General features: G+C 38.9%; 1 protein-coding gene across 1 annotated transcript; it reads left to right on the top strand.

The window, feature by feature from the left end:
• Positions 1-4,266: 4,266 nt before the first annotated feature.
• Positions 4,267-11,595, top strand: LOC143104583 (transcription factor HES-4-B-like). Its single transcript, XM_076268696.1, has 4 exons — positions 4,267-4,330; positions 4,444-4,865; positions 6,394-6,496; positions 11,410-11,595. The coding sequence occupies exons 1-4, from the start codon at positions 4,268-4,270 to the stop codon at positions 11,593-11,595; spliced, it is 774 nt and encodes a 257-aa protein (XP_076124811.1). The 5' UTR covers position 4,267.
• Positions 11,596-19,910: the final 8,315 nt, after the last annotated feature.

Genomic DNA, 19,910 nt, shown 5'->3' with positions numbered 1-19,910 from the left:
CTTCTCAATTACATGATCAAATACGTCAGAAATGAATAACTAAGGACATTTCATTTTGTTCAACTCTGCAAATGCAGGGAAATTATCTTCTTTATATCAAAGAATACATGTTATGTTGTAAGAAAATTACTTTTGCAATTGTTTGCAAAGGATTTGTCTTTTGTGAAGAAACATATTTTAAAAAATATGTAATTGGCTTCAACTGAAAGTCTTTATGTTATTATAGTGGATTTCAATAATTAGATCTTGATAAGATCAATTCTTACTTCAATTGAAAATGTGATGACTTCATGTCATATGATTCTTTGGAAAGACTTCTAACTGCATGACCAAATTGGTCAGAGATGGAAACAGAAGGACATTTAATTACCTTAAAGTCTGCTAATGCAGAGGATGTATCTACTTTAAATCAAAGAATATATTATATTCTTACAAGAAAAGAAATATTGCAATTTTAGCAATGGATTTGTCTTCTGTGAAGACATGAAAACATTTTTATAAAATGTTAGATATTTGCTTCTTCTAGAAGCTTTTATAATGTATCTCTTACATCAATTCTTATTTCAATTGAAATACTTTCACTGAGATGTGATGACTTCATGTCTTATGAATCTTTCTTTAAAGAAAAGTCTGCAAATTATGACATCATAAATGTCTTTTGAGAGGATGGTTTAAATGCTATGTCAGCAATGCTGACCTTATCTTCATGTTTGCATGATTGCTATGGCTTATTAACTTAAGTCAGTTAATAATATTTTTGTGAAATATTACAATTTTTTAATGTTGACTTTCAAAGCTTGTTTCAAAGCTCATGTCCTATAAATACCCTTTGTTTAGGGATTGGATTATATGAAGATCTCATAAAATTGAGACATACTTGAGCCATGCTGATATTATTTTCATGATCGATATGTCTTACCTAAAGGCAGTTAATAATATTTCTATGAAATATTACAATTTCTTAAACTTGACTTTCAAAGCTTGTTTTAAAGCTTATATCCTATAATTGTCTTTTGTTGAGGGATTGGATTATATAAAGATCTCACAGAAGTGAGATATACCTGACTCTCTTAATATTTAAGAAATCGTAATGTTACCTTCCATTTGAAGGAGTGTGCTTTTACAAGATGCCTAATTGGTGTTTCTGATATGATGTCACCAATGTCTTTTACAAAGACTGATTGTTTTTCACTCCTTCATTTCAGTGAGAGAAAACAGTGGAATTGATAGCTTTGTTGACACAAATCTGTGTTCATATTTGTATATTGTTTCCTTATGGCATACATTTTGCATGCCAGAAGATCGCAATAAAATATGCAGTTCAACTGAAGTTATTTTGTTGGTGTCATTCCATTCAGTATTCCTATACAAACCGTTCTATTTCAGTTCTCAAAAACTTCCTTAGGATATGTCAAAATAATTATGCTTTAATGAGGACGTTAAAGCCATTCTACATCAGTTTATTTTGTTTGAACACACTAATGACAGATAAGCTACGATTGCTTTTATAATGAAATTTCCATTTAACTTTCAAGAGGCATGGAGGAGGTAAATAGTGGGTCTGTAGGTCTCTCTCCATCACCTCCAACACAGCACCTGTTCCCCTGAGGTTTGACCATTGTGCCCCAGCAATGGGAGAATTCAGCATGTGGATGACCTATATGCTGATGACACAGACACCTACAGTACCTCATAGGACCTCAGCCCTGCACATGTTACAGAGACACTTGTGACTAGCTACAGGCAACCTCTGGCCCTATAGTATAATCCACCTGTTCCTCACACATAGGCTTTGAAGCATAATAATGAGTCTATGCTTTTCCACTATTCACACTAACACAAGTGTGTTCCTGATGCATGACAATTGTTGCCATTTCTATTTTCAAATGGACGAAAACCACTTGTCATCTGGTGTCTTCAGTGATGTATATTGTCAGAGTGAAGTGGGTGAAGTCATTGCATACTGAAAGTGTGTCCGCATCTTAGCTGTTTGACTGCTGCTAAATGAAACACTGCTGCATTTTTTGAATGGAACAGCAGCTGGCTGAACTTGGGTAATGACACACAATTCTTTTTTCTTCCTCTATTGAGGAGCGATCAATGGAGAAAGTGTGGGAAACCGGGGAGGACTCTCTCACAGAGAATAGAGAGAGATGATTGACCAGAGACCACAGACCACACTGGTGTGGCAGATGGCCAGGATGAATACAGAGTTTTACTCTACAAGATATAGGCTATTCATTTAAACACCCTGTGATAAACAGTGGATTCATAAGAGATAATGAAACATCTTTAAAGATATTATGTCGTTTTATCTGCTCGTATAACTTTTTGACATTCTTTTTACATCATAGGCTTTTTAATGTTTCCAATTGGAACTCAGTTGGGATATCCTGTCTTGCAGGACTCAAACTAATCCAAAATGTATATTTCAGTCGGTTTAATTCTCTATTTGAGAAAAACAGCAGCCTTTCAGCCTGAGGGCACCGTAGTATGGGTCCCCTACAGATGGGTTGGAATTAACAAGGCACACTTCTATTGTTCATCCGGAGCTGTATGAATGGGCAGAGTGTGGGAAAGCTCTGGAGAGGAGAGTCTCAGTAGCTGGGTCACTAGCACCCACCATCCCACAGACACACAAGGGAATAGGCACGCGTTGCAATTTTCATGTTGTATATTGACAAAGAATAAATGTAACAGCCAATATAAGACACTAATATATATTTGCTAATGATGTTGTTCCAATGTAACACGGCTGACTGGTTCAATACACGGGTTTCCCGTTTACCAACAAAACTAGATGCGCGCGCAGCCGTGAGGCAGAAGACGCTTGGTGGCCGTCCACAACGTTATAAACTTAAATAGTCGGCTGCTGTAAGCTACAATCTGATTTTTTTGTATACCCCTGTTGTCTCAATGATAATAACATCTCATTTCAGACTATATTTCAAAGTTTGACGTTCATTTGCATTATTAATATAACATCGTATTTTGTCATTTTTGCCGAAGACATGCATTCCGTTAGGGATATTGAACATATTTAACATTCTCTAACCATCGTGATTTCGAATTGGTGCAGTTTTCAGCACAAAAACTCATTTTATTCTTTTGCTCTTTTGAATTGCTCTATGCTGTTTTATGGTGCTTTCTGCCTCTTTGTTGCGCACGCATGTTTTCGTGACGTTGCATAGATATCCATGTATAGACAAGGGTATTTCTTCCCTCCATATTACTAAACAAAATATTGAGATGACATGTAAAAAAATCCTACAGAAATTGCATTTACCGGTACCTATAAAACATGAAAAATATAGATTTCATTTCACATTGACAAGTATTCTCTACTTATTTATGACAGTTAACTAGGCATATTTTCGTACTCAACCTACCATTATAGAGCTCACCCAATGAGGTTCTTTCCCTCCAGATGGTTTGTGATGTCATTTTCTGTTTACCGCAAGAAGCACTAAATAGCTGTTAATAGCTCTTTAGCATTATTGATGAGGGAAGAAGAACCTAGGGGTTTACAGGGGGACCTTTTGTTGGTGCATAAAGGTCTAAGTGTGGGAAACTCTACTAAGTGATCTACCAGCAGCATGACAGAGAATGACATCTGCTATATCTGGAGAGCTCCTATGCATTCTTCATAGATTTTCCCTCTTTTTTCTAACTGTTGAAATAAAATGAGTTTAAATTAAAAAAAAAGGTATGACAGGCAATAACAAATCTGTAGTCATTGTTAAGTCAGTGTTCAAATTCAAAACTTTGTACAGAACATTTCAAACTAACCTATCAATTAAAAAAACTCTAATCTAGATGGAATCAGAGGATAATTTGTATATACCTTTGATGAGTTATTTCTGAAATATATTCTGAAACAGGATACACACTTGTGTACAGTGGTGAGCAACGTGTGCCTTGTCAGCATCATTGACTCCCAACATCAGGCAGCAGATTAACTCTCCTCACAGGGTCAGTCCTTTCCCACATCCACACAGTGAGTCTGTGGGTCTCTCTCCATCACCCCCAACCCAGCACCTGTTCCCCTGAGGTTTGACCATTGTGCCCCAGCAATGGGAGAATCCAGCATGTGGCAGCTCCACACTCCTCATTGACCTCTGCAGCTCAGCCATTGGCTGCTGACTGTGAGAAACTCCAACCAGCCCAAGACCCACACATTCATATGGAGATCTGGGAGTATAAATAGAGGACATGAAGCCAGTGCTGATCAGATTCACTCTACACAGAGAGATCTGCAGCTACAGCAATGGCACCTACAATCACTTCAACAGCAGACTACCCAAAGGAACACCTGAGTCTGAACCACAAGGTAGATATTGTAACTTGCCTTTTTCAACTCTGACATTTGTTTTCTTTGTTGGGTTGTCTTTGAAATATCTAATGGACAAATGCATTAATAAAACTATTTTTTCTTCTTTTTAGCTGAGAAAACCCATTGTGGAGAAGTTGCGCAGAGATCGCATCAACAAAAGTATCGAGGACCTCAAGGATCTTCTGGGTCAAAAGCTCCTCAACCAGCAGCCCGACTCCAAGCTGGAGAAAGCCGACATCCTGGAGATGACAGTTTGCCTCCTGAGACGGCATCTTCATGCAGTGAAAACATCACCCTCCTTCGATGCTGCCAGTCAGGGCTTCTCCAGGTGTGCTCAAGACGTTGTTTACTTCCTGTCCGAGGACTCTGGGAGATCACAGTCCCATGGGAAGTTGCTGACCCAGTTCCAGAACCAACAACAACCCAGTGATGACTGCAGAAGTGAGAGGCACCAGTGCCCATCGAGCTCTCCTGTCAAGTGTGTCCAGGACAAAGACAATAGTCCAGCCAAGTGCGCCCCCTGGAGGCCCTGGTAAAATTCCACACAGAAGAGATTTCTCAATTACATGATCAAATAGGTCAGAGATTAATAACTAAGGACATTTCATTTTGTTCAACTCTGCAAATGCAGGGAAATTATCTTCTTTATATCAAAGAATACATTATGTTCTGTTGTAAGAAAATTACTTTTGCAATTGTTTGCAAAGGATTTGTCTTTTGTGAAGAAACATATTTTTAAAAATATGTCACTGGCTTCAACTGGAAGTCTTTATGTTATTATAGTGGATTTCAATTATTAGAACTTGATACAATCAATTCTTACTTCAATTGAAAATGTGATGACTTCATGTCATATGATTCTTTGGAAAGACTTCTAACTACATGACCAAATTGGTCAGAGATGGAAACAGAAAGAACATTTAATTACCTTAAAGTCTGCTAATGCAGAGGATTTATCTACTTTAAATTAAAGAATATATTATATTCTGTTACAAGAAAAGAAATATTGCAATTTTTAGCAATGGATTTGTCTTGAAGACATGAAAACATTTTTATAAAATGTTAGATATTGGCTTCTTCTCGAAGCTTTTATAATGTATATCCTAGATCAATTCTTATTTCAATTGAAATGCTTTCACTGAAATGTGATGACTTCTTGTCTCATAATTTTTTTTAAAGAAATGAAAAGGCTGCTTATAGCAACATAAATGTCTTTTGAGATGACGGTTTAAAATGCTAAGTCAGCCATGCTGATATTATTTTCATGATTGATAAGTCTTACCTAAAGGCAGTTAATAATATTTCTATGAAATATTACAATTTCTTAAACTTGGCTTTCAAAGCTTGTTTTAAAGCTTATATCCTATAATTGTCTTTTGTTGAGGGATTGGATTATATAAAGATCTCACAGAAGTGAGATATACCTGACTCTCTTAATATTTAAGAGAATGTAATGTTACCTTCTATTTGAAGGACTGTGCTTTAACAAGATGCCTATTTGGTGTTTTTGACATGATGTTACCAATGTCTTTTACAAAGACTGATTTGTATTTCACCTCTTCATCCCAATGGAGACAAAACCATGGAATTGATTGATGTATTGATGATTGAACGTATTGTTTCCATATGGCATACATTTGGCATACAAGAAAATTGCAATAAAATATGCAGTTCAACCGAAGACATTTTGTTGGTGTCATTCCATTCAGCATTCCTAAACAAACTGCTCTATTTTGGTCCTTAAAACATTCCTCAGGTTATCTGAAAGAAAAAGTGCTACCCATTAAAGGCGTTAAAGTGCTAGGACATTAAAGACATATTTCTGTAACTGTTGTTTATGTTTGATCACACTACTGATGGACAAGCTAAAATTACTGTTCTATTGTGATGGCCATATAATTCTCAAGAGGCATGGAATGTAGTAGTCATATGATTATTAAGCTGCCAAAAACTATAAATGAAAAGTAATAGTTGTTTGACACTTCAAAGAGATTTAAATCTCATGAATAGACTCTCAAAGTGTGTACAGTGACTGTGACCACAGTGTGCTCTGACTTCAGCAATGACCTCAAAAAGAGACAGCAGATGATGGTGGTGAGCAACGTGTGCCCTGTCAGCAGCATTGACCCCAACATCAGGCAGCAGATTAACTCTCCTCACAGGGTCAGTCCTTTCCCACATCCACACAGTGGGTCTGTGGGTCTCTCTCCATCACCCCCAACCCAGCACCTGTTCCCCTGAGGTTTGACCATTGTGCCCCAGCAATGGGAGAATCCAGCATGCTCCACACTCCTCATTGTGAGAAATTCCAACAGTCCAAGACCTATATGCTGATGACACAGACACCTACCTCATAGGACCTCAGCCCTGCACATGTTACAGAAACACCTGTGACTAGCTACAGGCAACCTCTGGCCCTAGTATAATCTACCTGTTCCTCACACATAGGCTTTGAAGCATGTGAATGAGTCTATGCTTTTCCACTATTCACACTAAAAAAAGAGTGTTCCTACATGATACGTCTTGTTGCCATATTTATTTTCAAATGGAAAAATACCTCTTGTCATCTGTGTTTTAGTATAGGATCAGTATGAAGTTGCTTTAGATGTTCCCTAAAAAAGTCACCTTTAAATATTGGAAAGTAGTTGCATACTGAAAGTGTGTCTGCATCTTAGCTGTTTGACTGCTGCTACATGAACCACTACTGCATTTTGTGAATGGAAAAGCAGCTGGCTGAACTTGGGTAATGACACACTATTCTGTTCTTCCTCTATTGAGGAGCGATCAATGGAGAAAGTGTGGGAAACCGGGGAGAACTCTCTCATAGAGAATAGAGAGATGACTGACCAGAGACCACAGACCACACTGGTCTGGTGTGGCAGATGGCCAGGATGAATATAAAGTTTTACTTTACAAGATGTATTCATTTAAACACCCTCTGACAAATAGTGGATTCATAAGAGATAATGAAAAAAATTGTTAAAGATATTATGTCGTTTTTACTGTTGGTATTGCTATTGACATTCTCTTTATATCATAATGTTTCCAATTCCAACTCAGTTGTGATATTCTGTATTGTAAGACTCAAACAAATCCAAAATGTCTATTTCAGTCAGTTTAATTCTCTAACCATCATTTAAGAAAAACGTCAGCCTTTCAGCCTGAGGGCACCATTAGACACAGATCCCCTACAGATGGGTTGGAATTAACAAGGCACACTTCTATTGTTCATCTGGAGCTGTATGAATGGGTAGAGTGTGGGAAAGCTCTGGAGAGGAGAGTCTCAGTAGCTGGGTCACTAGCACCCACCATCCCACTGGGGAATTCCACAAAGATACACAAGGGAAAAGGCACGTGTTGCAATTTTCATGTTGTATATTGACAAACTAGATATATAACAACCATTATAATAAATATTATGGTAATGATGTTGTTGCAATGTAGCATAACTGGCTTGTGGGAACAAGGGTATTTTAGTCCACCATATAACTAAGTCAAACATTGAGAAGATGTTTTATAAGCTTAATTAGAGAACTCACCCAATGAGGTTTTTTCCCTCCAGATGGTTTGTGATGTCATTCTCTGTTTACAAGAAGATGCACTAATAACTGTCAATAGCTTTTTAACATTATTTATGAGGGATGAAGAAGCTTAGGAGTTTAGAGAGAGTCCTTTTGTTGGTGCATAAAGGTCTCAGTGTGGGCAAAGTTTACTGAGCGATCTACCAGCAGCTGCTATAGAGCCTAAGTGGTTTCCCTCCTTTTTCTATATGTTGAAATAAAGTGATTTTTTTTAAAGGTATGATGGTCAGTGAAAAGTCTGAAGTAATTGTTAAGAGTTCAAATTTAAAACTTTTTTCATAATATGTGAAACAAACATATAAAAACTCTAATTTAGCTGGAATAGGGGGATTATCTCTACATGATGAGTCATTTCTGAAATATATCCTACAGTGTTGGATCATTAGGGTCAAATGGGATAGACATATTGCAATGTTTCACACGTGTGTGTACAGTGGTGAGCTGTCAGCATCATTGACCCCAACATCAGGCAGCAGATTAACTCTCCTCACAGGGTCAGTCCTTTCCAACATCCACACAGTGGGTCAAAATGTTAGATTTAATTGTGTCAAAATGTTAGATTTATCGGTTACACTTTACTTGACAGTATCAACATAAGATTGACATGACACTGTCATGAATAAACGTTTATGACATAACGCTTTTGTTATTAAGTGAAATTTGGTTTTTGTCATAACAAGTTAGGATTAGGATTAGGATTAGGGTTAGGGTTAGGGTTAGGGTTAGGGTTAGGGTTAGGGTTAGGATTAGGATTAGGGTTAGGGTTAGAGGTTAGGATTAGGGTTAGGGTTCAGGCATAAAAAAAAAAGGTTTGGTTCCTGTTGGTTGTCAGTTGAGGCCATGGGTCGGTAGGGAATTTTTTTTTTTTTTCAGTGGCAGTAAGGGATAGGTAGAAAATCAATCCCACCAGGATTTCGCGAGGTTTTTTGAGACTGTTGCGACCTAAAATGCCTGGATGGAAGTTGCGGTGATTTTAGCTGTTTCTTGTGGAGAAATTGCGGGAGGAAGTGAAAATTGCAAAAATAGTTTAAATTTAGGGCAATTAAGGTTAGTAAGACCAAAATCACACTGATAATCTTGATGCTTATTAAAAAGGATAATCAAAGGTAAACAGTAAGGATTACAGAAAATCAAAGTAGGCCTACTTTATTTGTGAAAATGCTTTGACTGAGGTCATTCACAAAGCATTATAGTAGAACTGTCCAAAAAAGACAGTCACCTAAAGAGATGGCATCATGTCATATGTTTCAATACATTCATATATTTTGTAATTCATATTAAGTTCATATCTTTTTAATAATTCATAGTCTGTGGCCTGCATAATTACTAATAGCCAAGTAAGTATCTAGTAATTTCATATTGATTTAAACTATTTCACTACACTTCTGTTTAATGTCATTACATTGGTGGTGTACGTCTAATTGACTGCCTGCCCCTTTAAGGACGTGAGAGTAGCCTAAGTACATTTCTGAGTGGATTGGAAGGCTTGCATCTCACTGTGTTCGGCTACGAGTGTAAATCACTTTTTGCATAGTGCATTACGATATGTGGATGCAATTGGGAATGTCTTCTATGTCATTAGTTAAAATAAATGTTAAAAAAAACAACTCGAATGAAATCATTCTTGGATCATAGAAGAGGTAAATGTATTGCAATTTTATTAATTTCTATGATTTTGGTAGCACTACTCAAACTAAGCCCACAAGCTAGCAAACATGACATAAGCTAAAAGGACATATCCAGGTAAACGTTTGCCAATGGGTTGCATAGCCTACTCAAAAATCAGTAAACCAAGTAGGCCTTAATTAACTTACTTTCATAGCCTAGGTAGGTTAGCAACACCAGGTTGAGAGATGCAAGTAAGCAGATCATTAACGTTAGCCTTCTATTTATTGTCATCAAAACTGTAGAGGAACGAACACGTTAGGGCAGTCTTTGGTGTCATATGCAAAAGGTGCAGAAGTAAGTGTGCCATCTGGCTCAATATTCTGCGCGAGGGACTGTTGTGGTAGGTGAAATTTCACGGTGAAACTACGATGATTGGTCAAATTTGCGAAAAAGTTGTGGTGTTTGGACAAAATTGCGAGTGACGAAAACAATCGTCTTCGTGAACAGCTGTGCATAGGCTACTTTGTAAAAGAGAGAATACGCTCATCCCTATACATAACGCAAGGGGTAATTAATGTAATTATAGTTCGCCTTTTATTTGTGGATTTATTTAATATATTTAGTGTTATTTCTTCCCCAAGCTCATAAAATAAATTTGGGTCGCACATAAATTGACAGGGTCGGTCGGAAACCGGAACCCAAGAAAATGTTGTCATGTGTCATGACAGTGTCATGTTGATGTCATATGTTTATGTCACTCTTATGTCAATACTGTCAAGTAAAGTGTTACCAATTTATCTAATAATGAAAATAAATGCTGCTTTTCTTGTATTTTTACAAACACACTGAGAAGCTGCATTCTCTTGGTCAATCCTTGAGTAAATTAATAAAGTGATGATATCACCATTCAACTCATGATAGCAGGATTCTGCAACTGATTGTTCAGTTTTTCGTTATAGTCAGCATATGCTGTGGACTCCTTCAAATATGCATAGTTCTGTGAATTAGGGTTCTCAAAAGCTAAAAAGAACAGAAAATATACACAGTATGCCAACACTAACCAATGACAGTGAAAGAGAATGAAGTAGGCATATTTTACATTTTAAATTCAGTGAAAAAAGTCTAATAAAAGGTTCTCCACGCATATTATTGTTCTGCACATATAGTGTCATTGTTTCGTCTTAAATTCCCAATCTTGGTGGCTTCTCAATTATTTCAGAAAGTGGTGTATTAAAACTATTCAATAGAATATTTTTTGTTGAATTTGAAACAGCCACATTAGTAAATCATACAAGCTATGTATCCATTATCAACATTTAGAACTTAGAATTTAGAACATTTTGGAATATCCCACCATATTTAAACAAATAAAAGCTAAACTTGATCTATACATCCCCAAGAAACTTTTTGTCTATTGAAATTTAAAATTTCCAGATGTCTGAATAAAACGTAAGAACTATTACCCACTGCTCTCAGCTGAGCAGTAGGGGGATGAAACTCCTTGACTAATGTGGAGGGTAATGAGACACACTTCTATTGTTCCCCCATTGAAGAGCAGAGAATGGAGAGAGTGTGGGAAAGAGTGGTGGACTCTCTCACAGAATCTCCTAGACACCCAGCCTAAATGGCAAATGTTGTCCATACCAAAACATTGTATATATGGCATTGTTTGTGTATAAAATGTATTGAGATTACTGTGTCATAGCACTGGCACATATTTTTTATCATCTTTTTAATATGTTTTAGCAAAACCATACCTTGCATGTTTATGTGTAAAAAAAGAATGAAAATTCATTCATCATGAGAGATGACCATTTGCCTCCTGAGACAATAGTTCCAGCATAAGACGCAGCCCTAATCTATGCTGTTCATCTGGATTTTACCCAGATTCCCCATAATGATGTGATGAAGACACAGTCTCATGCAACAGTGTGGAGACACTTCAAGACCCGGAAGCCTCTATATGGGACATGGAAGAGTCAGTCCAGCCAAGAGTGCCCCCTGGTGGCCATTGCGGACACATGCATAGCAAGACTGTCCAAATGGACCACATTGGCCAGTAATAAATCCTAAAAGGACTTTAAAGAAAAAGTCAGCCAGTGTCCAAGCAAAATGCAGGTGGTATCTTTACATCAAGAAACTCAGATTTGTTAAAAGAAAATAAATGTTTTAATGGAAACCTTTTGAAAAACTGTGAAATTTGAGATATAATAGTGTTACTATAATCATGGTTGTACAGGATGATATTTTTGAAGCCCTTTGTCTCTTTTAAATAACTGCATCTGTATGATATAATCTTACTTTCCCATTGTAGAATTTATTAATGTAACTGCATTGTCACCCAGCCCATCACATATCTGACAGAGACTAGTACCTGACTAAATCTGATGGGTTAATGTAGCCGTATTGTCACCCAGCCCATCACATATCTGACAGACCAGAGACTAGTACCTGACTAAATCTGATGGGTTAAAGGCTGCACCTTATCAACAAGCTTCTGAATGCACTGTACAGTATAATACTACGCAAGCCATCCACTGATATTGATAACAGGAGCTTAGGTGCACATTATGCATCTTTTACCATAACTTACACACATATGCATCTGATCATATGTCCAAAACAATGAATATAATATGTTTAGATTGATAGTTTGCATAAATGGACTTTATTCATTAAGATTGGACAGCCCAGTATTTAACAAACAAACAAACAAAACTTTCTTTGCAAATGATAGTAGGATGTGGCTACCTACTGATAAATTAGCATGAAGGAGGCACACTTGTATTGTCTACAGAGGGGTGCGGAGAATGGTCAAAGTGTGGGAACGCTCTGGAGAGGAGAGTTTCAGTTCTTGGTCATTAGCATCCACAGTCCCACAGTCCCACACACAAGAATAGACACGTGCTTCCCCTTCTACCATACACTCTTAAAACAAATGTGTTGCACTTGTTTGCACAATTTCACAAATAATCATATGTGATTAATAATGTGACAAATAATCCCTGTGCACGGGGACCAAAACAATGCATGCCAACTTTTTCCGTGTTTATCACGTATTTTAACTTTTCTCCGCTGTCTTGCCGTTTTTAATATTTTCCCGTAGAATATCCCATATTTTAATACTCTCTCATAACATTAGCCCTGCCATCAGGCCTGTCTCTGTGTTGCCTTTTTGCTACCCCCTTGCCCTTCCAACGAAACAGATGTCTTCAAATCATCGTTTTCCTTGCTTGAAGGCGAACTTAGAGTGATGTTAACCTATTTAAGTTTAACGGCGTGATTGTCGTGAGAGCACGATTCATTGGCGCTTGCATGTTCGGCCGTATGTCTACGTGCGCACCTGCCTACCATCAGGCTACTCAGCTACTAGAGAAAGAATTTCCTCTATGTCAAAGTCCTTTTAGGCAAGTCCCTCCACTCGGCGGCCGCTTTTTGGGCACTTGTCGGGCATCGTTTTCGGCAGAAATGCGCGTGCGCAAGGCTTCACGACACCAATCCTGCTCCAGCGGTGAGATCACAACACATGATTGGCACGATGTCTTCACAACACACCATATGATTGGCTCAGTGTATTCACATCACACCACATGATTGGCTCAATGTATTCACATGTTGACGTTTTGCCGAGGAAGGGGTGGGATATGCGTAGACAACGGCCATATTGGCGTGACAAACTAGCCCCATGCAATTCTATGGAGTATTTTTTGAGTGCTGTGTCTCCACATTTGAAAGTCTCTGCCTATGTTCACTCCAAGTTGGCCTACCATAACTTACCAACTCTGCACTGTAGACCCTAAACTGGCTATTTATATTTTTCTGTGAAATAAGCAAATGTATTTGTTTAACTTTATGAAGCAGAATTACGCACTAGGCTACTTGGAACGTAACACGTTTGAGAGAGAATGACAGCAATTAACAAATTGCACTTGTTGCTGTTTACCAATAAATACTATATACTTTTGCAAACAACAAAAACAGAAAGGATGGAGACAGCAAAGCTAGAGATTGGGCAGGAACAAGGTCAATTGGTAGATATGCTTGTCAAAACGTTAGGAGCTGGATGTGGATGAATGAAGCACAAGTATGCTAATGTTAAGCATGCATGCTGTTACACGGTATACTAAAAGTAAGCCAAAGGTAAATGTAGCCTTTTAGGGCTGTGTAAAGTTGACCAAATTACTGTAATATAGGCTGTTAGGCGTGAATAAAGTAGGCTACTTTGTTGCTACAACCCTTCCGACGTTAATGGGGATGATTTTCCCGTATTTTGGGTGAGAAACCTGTGGGGTATACTACGAAGCACGTTAGACATATCTAGGCTATGTAGACATATCGAGGCTTGACAAAGCCTTGACTCAGGGGTATACGTTAAGTGATACTACGATTGCAGTTAGGGTTGCCACCTGTCCAGGATTTTCCTGATTGTCCAGGTTTTCATGGTCTGTCAAGGAAAATAAAAATAAAAATCCTGGACACTGAATGTCCCGGATTTTTGTACATGATGCGCAAAATGTGTATTTCAGTTTAATTGAAGCGTGCCTACGTCCATAAACGTATGCACAGCCTTATTGGCTTTACAAAAATGACGAAGTATAACATGGGTGGTGGTGGTGGGGGCACGCACCGTGGAGGTTCATTAGAAATGGTAAGGTGGAGACGGAGAGTGTGTGGGACAAGGAGAGAAAGAGAAAGGAAAGTTTATTCCACATAAGCAAAAAAGCAGAACCTAATTATGTATTCCCCCTTTTTTCTCAATACTGCCCCCAGGTGTCAACAACTAAAAACGGTTGAAAATATAACAAAATAATAAAGGTCTGCTATTAAATAAAGCAATTAACTAAATAAATAACTAGAAATTGTCATTCTTACTAATTTTAGCTATAAAATTGTCGCTTAGAATGACGGTTTTTATCTTGGGTTAGATGTGCGCCATTGCTTACAAACAAAAAGGTCGATTGGATGGTCAAAATGTCCAGAGGGGTATTTCACAAAGGCAGAATTAAGACAGCCAAGATAAGTGATAAAGCGAGGTTTGACATAGCGTTGTCTGGGGGGTATTCCATCAACCTCGCTAAAGGCCAAACCTGGCTTATTTCGATAAGTCTCGCTAATTTTAGTGAGAATTCCGTTCCATTAATGAGGTTAACGTGAATCCCAGTTTGGTAACCATGGGAATTTATGCCACAGAACTAACCTGCTCCGTAGCAGGTTAACTTTCAAGCTAAATTAAGCTGTGTTGCAAAAAAAAACAATCAGTCGGAAAACGAGTCCAAAAAGATGGTTCCGTCAACCTGTGCTCTCGTCACCTGTAGCATAGGCTACTACTTCAAAAATAGAAGTAGGCCTATAGAAATGTTTTTTTCCGACAGTGCACCAAGCATGTATTTACACATTCACTAGCTCCAAAGAGTGTATGAAGATTATACGATTAAAAATCTTTTAACTTCACATGCGTGTGGTTCTAGGAATCGTGCTACTCTGCGTCATTTACGTTCGGTGGTGGTGTAACGTGCAGCGAGACGGCATAGGATAGGATTTACATTCTTGCGTGTTCGCAGGTTCGCTTCCCATACGAAGTATTAAGGCTATATCGTTTATCACCTTGATAATAGCATTTTTAGTTATAATCTTTGATGAAAGACATATGTCTACTGCTGATAAAGGGTCATGCACATTTAGTAGGCTGTTCAGTGACAGCAGTGGGCTATAGCCTATTAATATCTGATGCAAGCCAAAGGATAACTAGATGTACCGCAGAGCGGTACAAAATATGACCGCCGCCCAGTCCAGCACATTTTTTCCACAAAAATAAATCACGCTGAAAGGCCTATATGATTCTAACTGTCTCACTAAATTGCATTATCCACACATACTCAATTCTCACTGATATCTGCTAGACAACAAGTACCAAAACATGATTTCATATTTCATTTCATTTTATACAACCCCACCTCCATCTTGCCTGTTCATAATTCTGAGAAATTCTTGAATTGTGTGCATGTGTGCATGTTCATGTTTATGTTGTGTGTGTGTGTGTGTGTGTGTGTGTGTGTGTGTGTGTGTGTGTGTGCGTGTGCGTGCGTGCGTGTGCGTGCCTGCGTATGTGCCTGTGCAAGCGTACATATGTCTACTGTGTGAGTATGTGTCATACGTATGATTACTGTGAATGTATGTGTGTGTGTGTGTATCTGTTTGTGCACATGTGTGTACATGAAATGGGTTAACATGACCCCTGGAGGCAAACATACGGAAAAAAATGGTCATCCTAGTCCCTACAGTTCTCAAGATATTCACAGAGAACTGTGCCTGCCCTACCCTCCTTTCGGGGGTCCAGTCCAGCGGGGGGGCTACAGATCAAAACGAAAAACGACGGTTCCATGCTATCCATGTGGGGTTACATGCCCACCAAGTTTTGTGTACCCCGGTCTTTCAGTGTCCCGGGAATCATTGTTGGTGTACGTCACTAAATGTACACATAAATTATTTTATTGTAAGGCCCCCCATGAACGAAAGTACACAAAACTTGGCATGCATTTGGAGGGTGTCATAATGATCCTACACTTTTAATTTCGTGCAGTTTTGACCTTGTCAGCCAGAGATATTGTGATGAAAACACCTAATTTTTTGCTTTTTAATTTTTAACTAGGTGGCGCTATACATGAAATAAGTGGTAATGGGATGGGTTGACATGCCCCGTTAAGACCAACATACATAAAAAAGGTGGACCTCCTAGGCCCTACGGTTCTCGAGATATTCACAGAAAACTGTCTCCGGCCACCTACAGGCCAGTTGGTGTATAGTAACATAAATTAATTTATTGTGTGGCCCCCCATGAACGGAATTCCACAAAATTTGGCGTGCATACAGAGGGTGTCATAATGATCATACACTTCCAATTTCGTGCAGTTTTGACTATGTTAGGTCACAGATACCTTCAATTACAACACCTCATTTTTACTTTTTTGTGTTTAACTAGGTGGCGCTATACATGAAATGAGTGGTTATGAAATGGGTTGACATGGCCCCTTGAGATCAACATTAAAAAAAAAATGGTCCTCCTAAACCCTACGGTTCTCGAGATATTCACAGAAAACTGTGTCTGCCCTATCCTCCTTTCGGGGGATCCAGTCCTGCGGGGGGGCTACAGATCAAAACGACGGTTCCATGCTATCCATGTGGGGTTACATGCCCACCAAGTTTCGTGTACCCCGGTCTTTCAGGGTCCCGGGACTCATTGACGGAAATTTGGGCATGCGAAAAAGAAAAAAAAAAAAAAAAAAAATCTGACTAAACCTATATGACCGCCTCTTCGCTGCGCGGCGGTCATAATTATTCTATAGCCTAGGCAGCTAATAATTAAAACTGCTTCATGTGTCGACGATTGTTCATGAATGTCAAATCAACTGTGTGCTACACAGATTAAATATTAGGCATAAATTGAATTGAAAGCCATTGCATTTCAGATAATTTTATTTCAAAACACTTTGGGACCTATGGGAGACAATAGCCTATTATGTTGATACTAATTTATTTTATGACCACCTACACCTAGACAATAATTTTTGTCTTTTAATCTTTTAATCTAAGAACGCTAGGCTATAGATAGTTTTGAATATCTATATGCATATCCATAAGTTGTTTTTGAGTTTATACTATTTATTCATGCACTCGTTTTGTTCAAGCATAGACTGTAGACCTATGTGTTCAAGAGTGAAGCCAATCAAACTTGCAATTGATTTCAAAACCATTAGCATTGTTGTTTTAAATGTATGCTTTCATTATTCTCCCATTTCTGTAGGTAATCTATTTTTTTCTCTCGATGTTAAATTTGATGACTTTCGATGAAAATCCTGTAGATGGCGCTTGCCAAATCGAACAGAAATCGTCTAGTATTGTCTTAATTTTACGACATATATCCTCTTTTCGTCAATCTACTGTTTTGGTCTACTGTTCTACCTCGTGCACGAGCAGAGATGAAGCTGACTTTAACCTCGCTTGAATAAACGAGACCAAAATGCCGCTAACTTGAGTTAATGGAACGGCTTCAGCCCCAAGTGGGAGTCTACGCTAGTTCAAGCCAGGCTATTTCTGTTAAGCGCCGCCTTCATTAGCGAGGTTGATGGAATATCCCCCAGGTGTAAGTAATTCAGGATGTGTGCGCGTTCTCGTTTCTGCTCCAAAATGCCCACGGTTGGAATAAAAAAGACGCGGAAAATAGCGTCATTCACACAAAGTGAACAACCGCTTTTGATATAGACTAACAATGAAGTAAAGTTGTCATTTTTGGAATGGGGAATCATTAACCTGACTCCGCCAGATGGATTTGCTCCGCATATCCATCTGGGATAGCCTGGCGGGGCCATCCTATATCATTGAGATGTATAGTCTGGCATCGAATCATTCACCTCGCTTAATCCAAGGGGCGGGAAGAGAATTGTCTTTCAAACTGCCTAGGCATGCAATAGGCCAGCGCTACGACCATATCCGTATCCGGTAGGCAAAACGGCAAACACATCCTTCTTAGAAAGGAATGACTTAAGTGCATTGTGTTGCTCAACTTTCAAAGAAAATCACAAGTCCAACTCCTCCAAAGTTGACGCCAACGCCGATTCAAACAACCGCTCTTCGTTCGCCATAGCCACCTTCCTTGTTGTTCACCGTCACAGGACTGTCGTTATCCTGTTAAGCCCGCCTTAAGACTCTCTAACGAAATAGAGCGCTGTGATTGGAGAACATCCACGGTGTTAAGCCAATAGAAATTCCTATGGTTCGATACTAGACGTACAGGCTGAGCAAATTAATTTGACGCCGCTAGGGTGCGTCTAGATTTCTAGGTTACATCTGGGAACTTTTCTTTGAAGAACTTTTGGGAAGGGGCGGACATACTGGTTAGCTGATTGGATAAACCATCTGTCTATCACCACCTTTGTTGGTTATCGACGGGCCAAATCAACCAATTAGATGAACAAAGTATTCTTCTAATGCCGTTTAACATACAATTAAGTTAGGTAACGTGACAAACGTTAAGATGTTTTAACTTACCATTTATGAACCTAATCAAGGACAATTCCCATCAAGTTTTCACGGTAGGCCCTACACTTCTGAAGATAGTATATTCCTCCATTATGAACTGGAATCAGCCATGGAGGATGTCTGTGTCGTTCATTCCTCCCAGCTGCATGGCTGAGACTCATAGCTTCACAGTTTACCCAGGAATACTTTCTAATTTGAATAAAACTTGCGCGATAGCTATGCTCATCTCTGTGGATGCCGTCATGTTGTTCGTTGCGTCACACCTCAACCCGCCTCAAAGCCAACGCTGATTGGACGTTCGTTTGGTGAACTGCTCCAAATTTTCTTTAAAGGAACACGCCACCCAAAATCAGTAGTGATATATGTTCTTACCGTAACTTTCACGAGTTGAGTCGTACCTCTCCCGCGTCGGTAGGTGCACTCAAACGCTCTGTCGCGCGGCGCGAATGTGTTAGCATGTTGCTATGCTAGCGGGCTCTGCCGTGGCCGTAGAGTAGAGATGCGCGGTTCGCGGTTACAGCCGCGGACTCCGCGGTTAAGCCGCGGACTCCGCGGTTAAACCGCGGATCGGGCGGATGACGTGAAGAAATATAATATTTTAATTAAATTCGGGCGGGTGGCGGTTGAACCAATCAAATGAAAAAAATATAGCCTATACATTGTTAAATTGTGTTACCTAAATCCGAAAAAAACGAACACACTTTGAAATAGACAAATTTTCATCAGGCAGTTTGGCCTAGTTGCTTCTATGCATGCTGCTTTGTTTATCTATCAGAGACGCAGTGGCGTAACAAGTCCATGGCGGGCCCAGGTGCGAAAGCGCTACGCGGGCCCCATACTGGCATATATCGGCCCAGGATGAATTAGCTCTGATACATGCAATACACATTAAGGGTGACTTCAATTGTTTATGCAAAGGGCCTGAGGCACCGAAGTAGTTTAGTAGTTACAGATTACAATTTCAAATAAAAAACACACGACTACATAGGACCTATTACATGTTAAAACATTAAAAATTATTTTATTAACAGCCTGCAGGCCAGGGTAATCTAATATTAGGCTACTGCATTAACATCAACTCGCATGGAATTATGGGAACACTCAATGCGCTCAATGCGCCTCTTCAACCCTCTGCTGAAGCGTAGATTGCTTGCTTATAACCTCGCACTGCGCAGAAACAAAACTTAATGTAGCCTAACTTATTTAACCGTGCAGAAACCAAATAAAATAATTAATATGCATACAATCCCCAATATGCGCGAATTAGGCCATTAGAAGAAGGCCATCTTTCGTTGTGCAAAATCGTCAACGATGTTCCCAATATTTAATGCTGGCTCTCGTATTTTCAATGG

The sequence above is a fragment of the Alosa pseudoharengus genome, unplaced genomic scaffold (genome assembly GCF_046254945.1).
Source record: "Alosa pseudoharengus isolate Yale_2024_CS ecotype anadromous, Long Island Sound unplaced genomic scaffold, YU_APseudo_1.1 YU_APseudo_1.1_scf_5, whole genome shotgun sequence".
In the NCBI taxonomy this organism is placed as follows: domain Eukaryota; kingdom Metazoa; phylum Chordata; class Actinopteri; order Clupeiformes; family Clupeidae; genus Alosa; species Alosa pseudoharengus.
The sequence above is the reverse complement of the archived record's forward strand: the minus strand, read 5'-3'. Positions and strand labels throughout refer to the sequence as shown.